The sequence below is a fragment of the Miscanthus floridulus genome, chromosome 10 (assembly GCF_019320115.1).
Source record: "Miscanthus floridulus cultivar M001 chromosome 10, ASM1932011v1, whole genome shotgun sequence".
Classification (NCBI taxonomy): domain Eukaryota; kingdom Viridiplantae; phylum Streptophyta; class Magnoliopsida; order Poales; family Poaceae; genus Miscanthus; species Miscanthus floridulus.
In genome coordinates this window covers 6,355,801-6,370,710 of record NC_089589.1, presented here as the reverse complement: position 1 = coordinate 6,370,710, position 14,910 = coordinate 6,355,801, and the positions used below count along the sequence as shown (strand labels likewise).

The following is a 14,910-nucleotide window of genomic DNA, read 5'->3' as shown; positions in this document are numbered from 1 at the left end:
GATCTGGTCTAGCATGAGGAGTGCCGGTTTGATGAACTTTATGTCAAAATTAACATAACCTTCCACCGGTCCACATGCTCCATCACCTTTTCTACGCACCAAATGGAAGCTTTTGTGATGAGGTGACGGGCAATATAATCTTTTGACCGCCACACTCCAACATGACGACGACCTGGCACGGTCCATCCTGCATCTCCTATAAACAGTCTAACACGCTACAACTGATCCAGCCATTGTAGCTATATACCATGCATTCCAATAGCTAGAACCGTCAATCCGATCGCTGCCACATAGACAGGTCGTCGTGTGACCAGAGATCATGATCTGGTCTAGCATGAGGAGTGCCGGTTTGATGAACTTTACGTCAAAATTAACATAACCTTCCACCGGTCCACATGCTCCATCACCTTTTCTACGCACCAAATGGAAGCTTTTGTGATGAGGTGACAGGCAATATAATCTTTTGACCACCACACTCACACGACTGATCAGTGACCGCCGCACTCCAACGTGACGACGACCGAAATGCGGACCGGACCATGTAGCCGCCCTGCCGACATCCGGAAGGTGGTGGTGTGCCTCCGGGACCCGGCCAGCATCCGGGCGGGCGCTGGAGCAGTCGGCCGACGGAACTGAGGCATACATACGCGCAGACTGGGCACAGGGCGTCAAGCTTCTTCACCTAATCTGCGTAGGAGTGCGCGTGGGCCAGTACGCAGATGCCTGATCGCTTCTACACGCAAGGTGACCTAGCGACGACCTCAGTCCACGGTCAATTGACCGACCGACCTGCAGTACTATGAGAAAAGAGGGCAACACAGGTTGACTACACAAAGCAACTGATGAGACAAGTAGAAACAGGTACCTCCCAATTCACCTTTAAATCCTAAACCGAAGGTATTTCACGAAATTGTATTGCAATGTATCGTACCATAGATGACAACACATATATAACACGTACATATTGTGAACGTAAGGAAAAAACAAGAAAAATAACTTAACCAACAGTCCGGTTCAGTATAGGAATATAAGTAAGGAAACATGGTCTGTACACGCATGCTAGTGACCTCTAAATCCTAAATCATAAGCATTTCATAAAGCTCTATTATCCATATATTTCTAAAAAGTATTTCTTGCCATGATATGTTTATATTCCGAGCAGATGGACGGTTAACAGACTGATTTCAGTGACGGTAGTGTTTATAATCTGTCTAAAAGAAATACGTTGAGTACTCCCACTTGTCTTCAGCTTCAATAATCCAATATGCTGCACACAAAAAATACTGTCATGATCCAGTCCTATATATATTTATTTTTCATTTGGAGTTCAATCTAAATTTGATTCAAACCTTTGAGTGGAATTTCCGATTTTCGTAAAACTCGCTCATCTTGTTGGGTGCTAACAGTATTACCCAATGGCTAGAGCTGCCCTGCTCCCTGTTGCTTTGTTGTTGTGCCCTTGCATTGGCCTGTCGGGCTGATGTGGCGAGGAAGACGGTTGGGGTCTATGAACTCAAGAACAAGAAGGGAGATTTCTCCATCAGGTCACCGACTGGGGAGCCAGCCACCCTCATGTCTGTTATTGAGTCCCTGATTCCAAAGGTACGGTTTCCTTGCTTCAAAATTCATGATGCATATTGTTTCGTGATACAATGCATGATGCATGACAAGCTTTGCGTGTTTCTTGCTGTGTAGGGAACCTGGGTGATGTCGTCCTTGGGTATGACAACCCTTGCAGAGTATGTGGTAATGTCACAAATCTCTGTTTTTACATACAGTTGCAGAGTCTTATGGATATAAAAGATGCTTCTAGCTAATTGTAGCATCCAGATCTAACTCACAAAATAATCGTGTGGCCGCCGCAATGGCAAAGCAAGCGAGTTTAATGTTTTTTCTTTTGACGAACCGGATTTCTTGTTTTGAACTGTAATCACGAACTATACATATTCAGGACGGCTCTTCAGCCTTAATTTGGAACTGTGGTTGGACGAGTGGCCAATACAATCGCCAACTGCAGTTTTGTACTGGATGGAATATCCATCCGTCTGAACAAAGATGGCACAACTGTACTTCACGGTAACCGGGAATTCACTTACTTTCCTCAACCTTCGTGCGTGGATCTTGTCATCTCGACGTGCGCTGTATATACGGCTGATGGTTCCCTAATTTTGTTTTGCTACCATCTTTATGTATAAATCATCATAAGGTGGCCACAGGGGGTTCCACAGAGTCATCTGGACTGCAGATTGCTCCCGTGTCTGGCACCCCTTACGACCTGCGCCGCTGGGGTCGGTCCTGCATCAGGAAGGTGGTGGTGTGCCTCCGGGACCCGGCCGGCATCCAGGCGGGCGCTGGAGCAGTCGGCCGACGGAACTGAGGCATACGTACATTCGCGCAGACTGGGCACAGGGCGTCAGTACGCAGATGCCTCACCTCGTCCACGGTCAATTGACCGACCGATCTGCAGTATCCTCTGCATCCACCTACTATAATAATAACACTCGGGCTCCAGAACTGATATATCCTGCCATTCTCTTCTAGTATTGTCGATGGTTGCCACCATGCATCGCCTAGCTGCCATGCTTGTGTCGTTGCTCTGCTGCTTCTTGTTCATCGCCACGCTGAAAGCACAGCAGCAGCCCCAGCCAGCCGCTAGTGATAACACAGCTAGTCCTCCGAGCTGCATACCCCACGAGAGGGACGCCCTACTGGCATTCAAGCACGCCGTCACCAGCGACCCTGCAGGCCTCCTCACCTCGTGGCGGCGAGATGGTGGCCACGGCGAGCAGGACTGTTGCCGATGGAGAGGCGTCCGGTGCAGCAACTGGACCGGTCACGTCCATGAGCTTCGACTTCGAAACACCGGAGAAGAAGAAGCAGCTATGGAGGGCAAGATAAGTCCTTCTTTGCTTGCTCTGGATCATCTAGAGCACCTCGACCTCAGCGGGAATGATCTAACAGGGCCAAGTGGTCGTCTTCCCGAGTTCTTGGGCTCTCTAAAGAATCTCAAGTATCTTGACCTCTCTGGCATACCGTTCTACGGTGGCCTGCCTCCCCAGTTTGGCAACTTGTCAAGGCTGCAGTATCTAGATCTTTCCAATTCCATCTTGAGGGAAGGCACAAACTCGACGGATCTATCATGGTTAACACGTCTTCCTTCCATCCAATATCTTAATCTGAACCAAGTGAACCTCAGCACAGTAGTGGATTGGCCTCATATCATAAACATGCTTCCTTCTTTGAGGGTCCTTCGTCTTTCATACTGCTCTCTTGCAAGCGCAAACCAGTTGCTGCCACACCTGAACCTTACAAACCTCGAGGAGCTAGATGCTTCCTGCAACTCCTTCGACCATCCAATGGTGACCAGCTGGTTCTGGAACATAACAAGTCTCAGATACCTTTACCTCGACGCCACTAGTATGTACGGTCAATTTCCGGATGCTCTGGGCGACATGACATCCCTTCAAGTCCTTGATCTTTCAGATAATGATAATAATGATGAGAAGTATCGCATCATGACCACGGATCTGAAGAATCTATGCAATTTGGAGGTCCTGAACCTTCAATTGGCTCTCTTATATGGCGACATAGCTCAGCTGTTACCTCGCTGTTCACCCAACAAATTGCAAGAATTGGACCTATATTGGAACCAATTAACTGGGATGCTACCAAGATGGATAGGGCAATTAACGAGCTTGGTCGTTCTGAATCTTGGTCAGAACAACATCACAGGATCCCTCCCAATATCTGTAGGGCAACTTACCGGTTTGCAGACACTTGACCTCTCTGGCAACAACCTAAATGGACATGTTCCATATGAGATTGGTATGCTCAGTAATCTGACCAATCTGAACCTAAATGGTAATAAATTGGATGGCGTGATAACGGAGGAACACCTTGTTAGTGCAAGGAGCCTGAAATACATAGACTTGTCTTATAATGCCCTGAAGATTGAGATCAGCTCAGACTGGCAACCACCATTTAGATTAGATACCGCATACTTTGCATCCTGCCAGATGGGCCCACTCTTTCCTAGTTGGCTTAAGTGGCATGTGAACATTATCAATCTCAATATCTCGAGTGCAGGTATAGCTGATAAGCTTCCACAATGGTTCTTCGATGCCTTTTCAAATGTTCGAATCATGGACATCTCCAACAATCAACTCAACGAAACTTTGCCGACCGATATGGGCTCCATGTCACTTGAAGAGCTCTATCTCCGCTCAAACCAATTAACTGGTCAGATACCCACACTGCCACCAGACATAAGTTTCTTGGACTTGTCCAACAACTTCTTGTCGGGACCTCTGCCCTCTGCTGTTGGATCCACCAATCTAGACACACTATCTCTGTTCTCCAACCGACTCACTGGTCATATTCCTGAATCTTTTTGTAAATATCAGCAATTATCTGTGTTGGACTTATCCAACAATTTTTTGGAGGGAGAACCACCGTTGTGCCTCAAGGTAATGGATTATGTAGCCTTAAGTAACAATAGTTTGTCAGGAAAGTTCCCGTCTTTTCTGCAAAACTCGACAAATGTGTTCTTCCTAGATTTGTCTTGGAACAAATTCTCTGGAAGATTGCCAATTTGGATTGGAAGCTTAACATCATTAAGATTTATACGATTAAGTCACAACAAGTTCTTTGGTAGCATTCCAATGAACATCACAAACCTTTCTTGCCTTCAGTACATGGATCTAAATAACAATAAGATATCAGGCTCTCTGCAGATCTACCTATCAAATGAGGGTTGTTATCACGGCGCTATACCAAGGACTCCTCATCTTAATAGTGTGTCTACAGTATTCAAGGGGCAGGAATTGAACTACGGTTCCATCTATAGAGTTCTGGACACAAGTATGATGAGCATTGATTTATCTTCTAACAATTTAACCGGCGAAATTCCAGAAGAAATAGTTTTCCATGATGGTTTAGTGAATTTGAATCTGTCGAGGAACCACTTGAGCGGAGTTGTTCCAAACAAGATTGGGGAAATGCAGACGCTTGAATCACTAGACCTCTCGAGGAACATGCTTTTTGGGGAAATACCAGCTAGTCTTTCAAATCTAACGTTCTTAAGCTACTTGGACTTGTCATACAACAATCTTACGGGAAGAATTCCATCAGGATCGCAACTTGATACCCTGTATGCAGAGTATCCATCTATGTACATTGGCAACACCGGTCTCTGTGGGCATCCCCTTCAAAACAATTGCTCAGGTGAGGGTCATGCGCCAAAGCAAGGTGGCCTGGGAAGAACTGAAGAACGTCATGGGATACAATTCTTTTATCTTGGGCTCAGGTGCGGCTTCGTGGTTGGTACCTGGATGGCATTTGGTGTTCTGATGTTCAAGAGAAGCTGGAGAATCGCTTGCTTTTGACTCTCAGACAAGCTGTATGACAAAGTGTATGTCCTTGTTGCTGTATGGGCAAGACAAACAGGAACTGATCACCATGCATGAAGCAAAGGCAATGGCCGGTGCTTAAAATAAATTTGGCCAATGCATGCATGCATGAAACAAAGTGTATCTAGAAGTTGTGACATAATATTGCTGGTTTTCTTTTTGGAATGAAATGTAATATCCACACCCTTTGGCGTAAGAGTTGTAATATCATTACCTTATGATGACATGGCCAAATTAAATAATAATAATTCGAGGTTGTGCTTATGTTGAGCACAGCTTGCCCTGTTTTGGGGTCGGATTCTGCCTCTAATTGCTTACTCATGTTGTGGTGCCATGTTTCCATGTTGGTCATCCACATCAAGAAAGGTTCACGTCTCCTCCATGACCATTGTTTCCATGCTCGTCGTCAACTGTTAATTGCTAAAGTGAGAAAGAGGTGAGTACACATATGTTCAGTGCAGAATTAGCACAATTTACAGACACACGTAATATCCACATCCACATTAAATTTCATGGTTGATTGCTCTGATTTTACATTTGGCCGACATCTCTTCAAGATGGAGGAGATAGATATGGGTCCCACGCTTGAGCGGCTCTCCTCTCCTGTCCTGCCGATTTCTTTTTTTTAAAAAAAAAAACAGTTGCATACTCAAAGTACCCAATAAATAACATTCACTTATACGAACATTGAACAGGCAAGGGGAGCAAATTTCTCAGAAATTGACCAACCCCTCAAAAAAAATCTCAGAAATTGAAGAGCGCAATATATGAGCACAGTTTCCTTGGTGGAGTACACTGCTACAGCAGGAGTTCCACTGCCTACTTGCCTAGTGACGAACATGCAAGGTTTCTTGTATTCTAGACGAACAAAACAAACTGTTACATCGACCGTCTGTACAATCTACTGCAAAACAGTCTATGGCGGTCTTACTGATGAGACCGACGAGACTCAGTTCTCGGAAGCACAGGACCCTGTTAGATACTACATTGTCTCTAAACCGTAGAGCAGGGGTAGGCTTCTTTCTTAGATGAGAAAATCGTTGATGTACCTCGGTCTAAGTCACCATTTGGTCTATGGACGTCGGTGTCGTGGCAGCTCCAGCGTAGTGGTAGCGAGGAGGCGAGGTCCAGTGGCCCGGTGGTGACCCTGCAGGGGCGATGCAGAGGAATCGGTGGAGCTTTCCATCGCTGGCAGCACTCGTCTTTAGATCGGATTAGATCGGATTAGGTTTCTCTATGGGTGGTTACAGTGGCTCCAGTCAACCTCGTTAGTCCGAGCCCAGTTCCCCACTCCTCTATTTATAGTGTTATGCGACAGGGGCCCACCAACCATATTAGGGTTGGGCGCCCCCGATCAGGGTGCAGATCCAAGGGCGTTGGGCCTATTGGTGGAGATCAACTAACATTCTCCTCCTTGATCTCACTACCATCTTTCAATTTCATATCATTTAATTTTGTTCATTCTATTACATATTAGCGCATAGAGCATGTTTCATCGTCACGGTCAATTGCCGATAGATTTAACAGCTACAACACACCACTCTGTTCTGAAATAGATACTTAACTTTGGGCCTTCTTTTGTCCAGAAATTTTAGACTTTCCCTTAAACCCATGCTAGCTACATGTCCTCTGAACACCATGTTCTCTGAACATGTTGGGTGGTAAGCCTTTTGTAAGCGGATCCGCGAGCATCTTTTTTGTACTTATATGCTCAAAACTTATGACATGATCCCAGACTTAATCTTTCACAACATAATACTTTATGTCAATGTGTTTGGCAGCGCCACTTGATTTATTATTGTGAGCATACTGTACTGCCGAATTATTATCGCAGTATAATTTAAGTGGTCTATAGATATCGTCAACCACCTTCCAACCGGGTATGAACTTCTTTAGCCAGTTCACCTGTCCCTTTGCCTCATAACATGCTACAAACTGTCATACATTGTGGACGATGTAGTGACGGTTTGCTTTAAGCTTTTCCATGAAATAGCTCCCCTTGCGAGAGTGAATAGATATCCCGACACGGATTTTCTATCATCTCCCGCATAATCAGAATCTGAATATCCCACTATATGGAGTGAATCAGATATTCTATACGTCATCATGAGGCCTTTCGTTCCATGCAAATAACGCAAGACTTTCTTTACTAATTTCCAGTGTTCTGTTCCAGAATTACTCTGGAATCTGCCAAGTAACCCGGTAACAAATGCCAAGTCAGGGCGCGTACATACTTGAGCATATTGCAAGCTTTAGACAGCTGAAGTATATGGAACCATTTTCATTTGATCGATCTCATATTGGTTCCTAGGGCATAAAGCCTTTTGCCACAAGTCATGTTTTATATGTCTCTATATTCCCTTGAAAGTTAAGTTTTATTTTGTAGACCCATTTACAACCTACTGTTTTGGCTCCTTTAGAAATTATCTCTAAATCCCAAACTTTATTGGCATTCATAGATTTCATTTCATCTTCCATGGCCTCAAGCCACTTTGATGAATGATCACTTCTCATAGCTTCTTCAAATGAGGTGGGATCATCCTTCATTTGAAATTCCTCAGTGTTGTACACTTCGTAATCAGTAGAAATAGCTGATTTTCTAACTCTTTGAGACCTTCTAAGGGCCTCCACATTTGGCACATCTGTTGTTTGAGGCTGTTGTTGCTCCCCCTCATTTGTGGCAATAGGTTCTACAGGATCCTGAAGAATAGGTTCCTCATCATCATTCATTGTTGCCACAGGCGGAATAACAACAGGTGTTGGCACCACAGTATCTTGCACTATCGGTGCAGCGACAGCAGGTAGTGAGAAAATTGGCTCATGAATCATCGGAGTAGGTGCATACATCCGCTTCTCTTCAAAGTCAATTTCTCGAGCTACCATGCTCCCCCTCATCATTTCATCCTCTAGGAAGACTGCGTGTCTCGTTTCCACAAACTTGGTATGTCTGTCTGGACAGTAGAAACGAAAACCTTTTGACTTTTCTAGGTAGCCAATGAAATGATAACTTACTATTTTAGGATCTATCTTCCCAATGTTTGAGTTAAATACTTTAGCCTCAGCAGGGCTCCCCCACACACGTAAGTGTTTAGTGAGGGTACTCTTCCTGTCCACAACTCATACGATGTTTTTGACACCGACTTACTTGGTACTCTATTGAGAATATGAATGGCAATTTTTAACGCCTCCATCCACAGGCTCAACGGTAAGGTGGAGTAACTTATCATACTACGCACCATATCCATCAGGGTACGATTGCGTCTTTCAGCTACTTCGTTCTGCTGAGGTTCGCCCGGTATCAAATACTGGACTACTATGCCATTCTTCTGTAAGAACCTTGTAAAAGATCCAGGAACTTGGCCATATGGGGTATGCCGACAGTAGTACTCCCCCACTGTCGGACCTAACTATCTTAATCTTTAATATCTTAAATTTATCCAATGCTTTTGTTCTTTCTTTGATTGAATAAATGTAGTTATAATGGAGTAATCATCTGTGAATGTTATGAACGAATCATAACCATCCACACTCTTTACAGGAAACTGACCATAGATGTCTATGTAAATAATCTATAAAATTCCTGCGCTTCGTTTGTCATCTTTCTTAATTTTCTTTACATACTTTCCTTTTATGCATTCTCTGCATTGTTCTAAATCTGAGAGCTCTAATGGAGGAAGAATATTATTCTTAACTAGTCTTCTATTCTCCCCCTCGAAATATGGCCTAAACGACAGTTCCATAATTTCGACGACGCATCGTGAGCTCTCTTATGCCACCATTTCCAGATTAACACTCTGTGACCAGCTGCTTTATCAGCTACGTAGCATATGTCTTTGAAGAGCTAGTGAACTGACTCTTTATTCTATCGAGGTACTCGGTGACCATGTCACACTCTGGGATTGAGCCCACAATTGCAGGCTCAATCGTGTTTTTTGTCACAGCCAAATATTTCTTGTTGGTAGTGACACACTTCCTATGCTCAAGGGCATATGACATCTTTCGGGATTCAAAATCCCTCTCTTTAGTTGCCCAAGTGGCATCAGCCTAGTTTGTCTCCCTCACCAGTGCCACATGATCAGTGGGACACGGTGAGGTGACTACCCAGTCCACCTCAGCCAAGATGAAAACCAGGTCAAACCTTTTCTTAACATAAAAATAACACCATTTGTATGCCTTGATTCCAACGTTGGTCAAAATCAAAACATACAACTGTTCGTATACACTAATTCTACATCACCGTTGGGCTGAAATAGAATTAATGTATAAAATCATTAAAATTCACAACTGTTCTTACACACTAATTCTACATCATCGTTGGGCAGAAATAGAATTAATGCATAAATCATTAAAATTCACAACTGTTCTTATACACTAATTCTACATTACAGTTGGACAGAAATAGAATTAATGCATAAAATCATTAAATTACGATATTGTTATTAACGACGTTGGTAAGAAAATAACAACATCATAATCATGTCAAAATCTCTTTTTCTCCAATTAAATATCACGTTGATTCAAAATAACTGGAGAATAAACAATTTCTTTAGCAGTGGAAAAACTCTCTTTTTCTCCAATTAAATATCACGTTGGTTCAAAATAACTGGAGAATCAACTATTTCTTTAGCAGCGGAAAAATAATTCAATTTAATGAATTTTGCCCACAGGGAAAAAACACTTTTTCTAATTTGTTTTGAGCTAATTTCCATTTTTTCAATCTTATGGGAAAAAGGAAAAACAAAAAACGGCTCGCGGGCTCATTCAGCCTTTCTTGGCCCAAAAACCGGCAAAAGCCGGCTCGGCCCACCTCTCCGCGCGCGCGCAGGCCGCACCCAGGCCACAACGTGGGCCTGGGCCGGTAAAGCTCTGCGCGCCCGCGCGCCCGCCTGGGCCGCGATGCGGCCCTTGCATCTGGCGCCGTTAGATCCGATCGGACGGCTGCGCGGCGTCTTCGGGCGAACAAAAATGCCCCGACCGCGTCGGTCGAAACCCTAACAGCCATTCGGCCTTCTCCTCTCCCTTCCCTTTCTCAGTCGAGCGAGCCCGAGCGACGAGCAAACGACGACGAGAGCGAGCAGCGAGATCATGCAGAAGTGCGGATGAAATGTAATATCCACACCCTTTGGGGTAAGAGTTGTAATATCATTACCTTATGATGACATGGCCAAATTAAATAATAATAATAATTCGAGCTTGTGCTTATGTTGAGCACAGCTTGCCCTGTTTTGGGGTCGGATTCTGCCTCTATTTGCTTACTCTGTTGTGGTGCCATGTTTTCATGTTCGTCATCCACATCAAGAAAGGCTCACATCTCGTCCATGACCATTGTTTCCATGCTTGTCGTCAACTGTTAATTGCTGAGGTGAGAAAGAGGTGACTAATTTATGTTCATTGCAGAATTAGGACAACTTACGGACACACATAATATCCATATCCACATTAAATTTCATGGTTAATTGCTCCGATTTTTACATTGAGCCGACGACATCTCTTCCAGATGGAGGAGATGCAGATGGGCCCCACTTCTCTTCCAGGTGGACCGCTCCCATGTGGGCCCAATCTGACTTTGATCCAGCAGTTCAAAAATCTGTTCCTGTGTGGTGTTGGTTAGGTAGTCGGATTGCACTGGTTGATCTAAAAAAAGATGGACTGTACTGGCGTTCAGATTTCAGAAGTTTCTTTGCTGGCAAAACATTGTTTTACTCTACTGTCGTGTCCTGCCAGTTTCTTAAAAAAAGAAACAGTTGCACACCAAAAAATCAGGCCCGCACCAGTCCTAAATTTTAGGTTGGGTCAAAAAAAAAAACAATGGCCCCTCCCAACATGCCGATTTTGGATCGGGTTGGATTTTCCTTTTGGCAGGTCGGATTGAGTTTGTCGAGGAGAAAAGCTATATGACAACCGAATGTTTTACCAAACTTTGACCACAAATTTTTTTCTCGGTGTTGGAGCGTGCGCCGCGTGCCCGACACCTCCCCCACCCCCTTCTCTTTCCCCAACTCTGGCGACCGATGCCCGCGCCTGACGCTCGTCCCACTGAGAGGTGGGACTTGGGCCGGGCCAGTGGCTCGGCCCGGCCCTCTCATGCTTCGTGCCGCTTCGGGTCGTGTCCTCTAGGCACGGGAGGCATGTCGGGCCATGCCGGTATGGTACAGTGAATCTTTTCTTCGGTCAAAGCACGGCCCGTGGCATGCCGGCACGCTTTCGTGTCGTGCCGGCCTAAGCACGGCCCTCAAAAAAAATTATGCTAGTTTTCTTTTTTCACTCGTGATATGAAATATATATATCTTGCGTGTACTATTTTAATGGAAGTTCTAATGATTTTCATAATCTAGATGAGAGATAGTATATTAAATGCTAGAAAATTGCATGTAGAGTTGTAGAAGTGTCTGCATGCTATTTTTGTGCCGTGCCGGTCCAAGCACGGCCTAAAATGCGGACCGGGCCATGTAGCCCGCCATGCCGAGATCTTGGGCACGGCATGACCTTCGTGTTCGTGTCGTGCCGGCATGGCTCAAAATATTTCGTGCGTGCCGTGCTTCGGTTCGTGCCAAAATACCGTACCATGACCCGCCCTCAAATGGCACGGCCTATGTCCCAGCTCTAGTCCCATCCCCTTCTTCCCCAACTCCGGCGACCGACACCCGCCCCACCCTTTCTTCCCCAACTTCGGTGGGCTTAGAGCATCTCCAACAATATCTAAAAAAATACTCCCGAAAATAGGTTTTCCAACCTTTGTAAAATATATTAGGACACATTCAAAAACTACAAGTCCAACAGTTTTCAAAATCTCACGCCTAAAAGACAGAAGGTAATTTTACATCAGGAATCCTGAACTATTTCTAAATTACACTAACCACCTTTATATTTTATTTCTCTCTTGTACATTTGTATCAGGAACTATGTCCTACTTTTTTTCTTCCCCACGTCCTTCCACCTCCAAATGATATGCGCCCTATTCGTTTGGGCTGGTTTGGCTTATAAGCCATGGCTGAAAGTACTGTTGGCTGGTTTGGTGTGAGAGAAAAATATTGTTCGTTGGTGGATAAGTCATGGCTTATAAGTCAGATACGAGCAAGCGAACAGGCTGATGCTCGCGTAACTTTACGCACATGGGGGTGGATTTTTCTAGGTGCCAAAAAATTGGGAGGTGGGTTTGAGAGTTGTTGGAGATGAGTTTTTTTAGATCTTGCCAAAATTTCTGGATTGGAACACTGTTTTGGGTACTCTTAGAGATGCTCTTACAAGAGAGGGGTTTGAGGGGTGGTAGGCAGGCCAGGTGGTGGTGACGGCGGCCGGGTGGTTCGGGGCCTTGGCAGCGGTGTGGAGTCGGCGGGTCAGGTCGGGGCGAGGGAGTTGCGGCTGTTAGCCGGAGTTGGAGAAGAAAGCAGGGGCCAGAGAGGGGGGAGGGAAAGAGGCCGCGACCGCGGAGCTCTGGCGAGACCATACCGTGCCGCGGCACTCGGCAAAAGGTGGCCGGCCCGTGACGGTGGCCACCTGCCGTCAGATTTTGCCGAGTGCCTAACGGCTAACACTCGGCAAATTTTTTTTTATTTTTAAAAACTTATTTTGCCGAGTGCCAGCCCCAGGCACTCGGCAATTTTTTTTTATTTTTTAAAAACATATTTTGCCGAGTGTAAGCCTTGGGCACTCGACATTTTTTTTTAATTTTTTAAAACTTATTTTGCCGAGTGCCAGCGCCAGGCACTCGGCAAATTTTTTTTATTTTTGAAAATCAACTTTGCCGAGTGCCCCCTGGGCCGGCACTCGGCAAAGTAAAGCCCACTTTGCCGAGTGCCCCCCATGGCACTCGACAATTTTTTTTTTGATTTTGGGCCCAAATTTTTTTCTGGGGCCTTGTGATAGTATTTCAAACTCTATTTTAAAATTTGAGGCAATTTTGACTTTTTTTGATATATTTCATTAGTTTATTTCGTTTCGTCGAATTTTTCGGGATATTTCAAATTTGAACTGCAGGTACATGGAATAATAGACTTTGGTCATCCAAAAATTGATACTCATGATATTTAGGGTATGTTTAGGCCGTATCCAGGAACTCACATAAAATCTCGAGCATCTCGTTGACGTAACATGTCGAGGTACTTGTTGAAAATGTGATTTTAAATTATATAAAATGTAAACGAAGTCCGAAAGTCACGAAACTTGTTGAGGCGTCGTGTTATCGCATGTGGAGGCTATGGTAAAAAATTGAGAAGGTTTTGAGCAAGTTGTGACATCGGATGCCAAAAATCCAGACATCTCCACATGTGATCACATGTCGAGATATCCTGGTTTGTAAGCATCGTACGTGACAACGTACACCAAACCTTCTCAAATTTTTATCATAGCCTCCACATACGATATCACGACATCTTAACAAGTTTCATGATTTTCGGACTTCGTTTGCTTTTTATAGAATTTAAAAACACTTCGCACACAAGTTCGCGGTCATGTTTCGTTAACAATATGTCTGAAAATTTGGGTCCGTTCCTGGATACGGCCTCACACTACACTCAGTAACATGACTATCATTTTTTGAATCATTAAATTCCATTATTCATACCACGTGCAGTTCAAATTTATATTTTTCGAAAAAAAATTCAAGTAAACGAAATAAAGTAACTTAATATATCAAAAAGCCACAAAAAATCCCCAAATTCTTAGGAGGAGTTCCTGGTCCTTTAAAAGGGCCGTACAAAAAATTTGGAGGCAAAAAAAAACTTTACCGAGTGCCGGGGCATGGCATTCGGCAAGAGGGCTCTTTGCCGAGTGCCAAAAATAAGGCACTCGGCAAAGGGGCTCTTTGCCGAGTGCCAAAAATCCAGCGCTCGGCAAAGGGCGCGGGTGGGGCACTTAGGCGATTTCGGCCAGCCGGGCATTCCAAGCCTCAGACAGCCAGCCAGCCATCCGTGCCCACGCCGGCCCGCCCACGCCCTCGCGCCGCGCGCCGCCCTCCGCGGCCACGCCGGCCCGCCCCCGCCCCCGACTCCCCTCCGCGGCCACGCTGGCGCACCTCCTCCCTACCAGCTCCCTGCGGCGCGGCTCCCCTGCTCCCCACGCGGCGGCGCGGTGAGGCCACCAACCCCCTCCACGCGGCGGCGAGGCGAGGCCATCGACCGGCCGGCGGGTGCTGCCTCTTCTCCTCTGCCGAGCACGGTCCCCCGCCCACCGGATCCCAGCGCGGCGCCCAGTCCATCACAGCGCCATCGCCTCCTTGCGTCGATCCGCTGGTGCTGGGTCGGTGTTGAGCGGAGCAGGAATTGGACTAGACTCAGGTCGAATTCGTCTCACCTTCTCTTTTTTGCTGGTAGGATCTCCAAAACGTTGCATGGTTGGATTGAAATTGAATTCCCTGTTCGACTTAGGGCTTCTGCGGTTTCCCAGATTACTTGCCGGGGTGGGTGATCCGACCTATCGACTCCAGATCCCCTCTTATATTGATCTATTTAATTGAGCATAAGTTCTTGTGTTCTGAATATATGGATGTGCAGTCACAAGTAGA

At 45.4% G+C, this 14,910-nt stretch overlaps 1 protein-coding gene and 1 long non-coding RNA gene across 2 annotated transcripts; both read left to right on the top strand.

The window, feature by feature from the left end:
* Nucleotides 1-1,552: 1,552 nt before the first annotated feature.
* On the top strand, nucleotides 1,553-2,111 carry LOC136487456 (uncharacterized). Its single transcript, XR_010767264.1, has 3 exons — nucleotides 1,553-1,602; nucleotides 1,696-1,746; nucleotides 1,952-2,111. It is a non-coding gene; the product is annotated as an uncharacterized lncRNA (long non-coding RNA).
* A 554-nt stretch (nucleotides 2,112-2,665) lies between these two features.
* On the top strand, nucleotides 2,666-5,685 carry LOC136487782 (receptor-like protein EIX1). The gene has a single exon (XM_066484896.1). The coding sequence runs from the start codon at nucleotides 2,883-2,885 to the stop codon at nucleotides 5,382-5,384; it is 2,502 nt and encodes an 833-aa protein (XP_066340993.1). The 5' UTR covers nucleotides 2,666-2,882; the 3' UTR covers nucleotides 5,385-5,685.
* The last annotated feature ends 9,225 nt before the right edge of the window (nucleotides 5,686-14,910 follow it).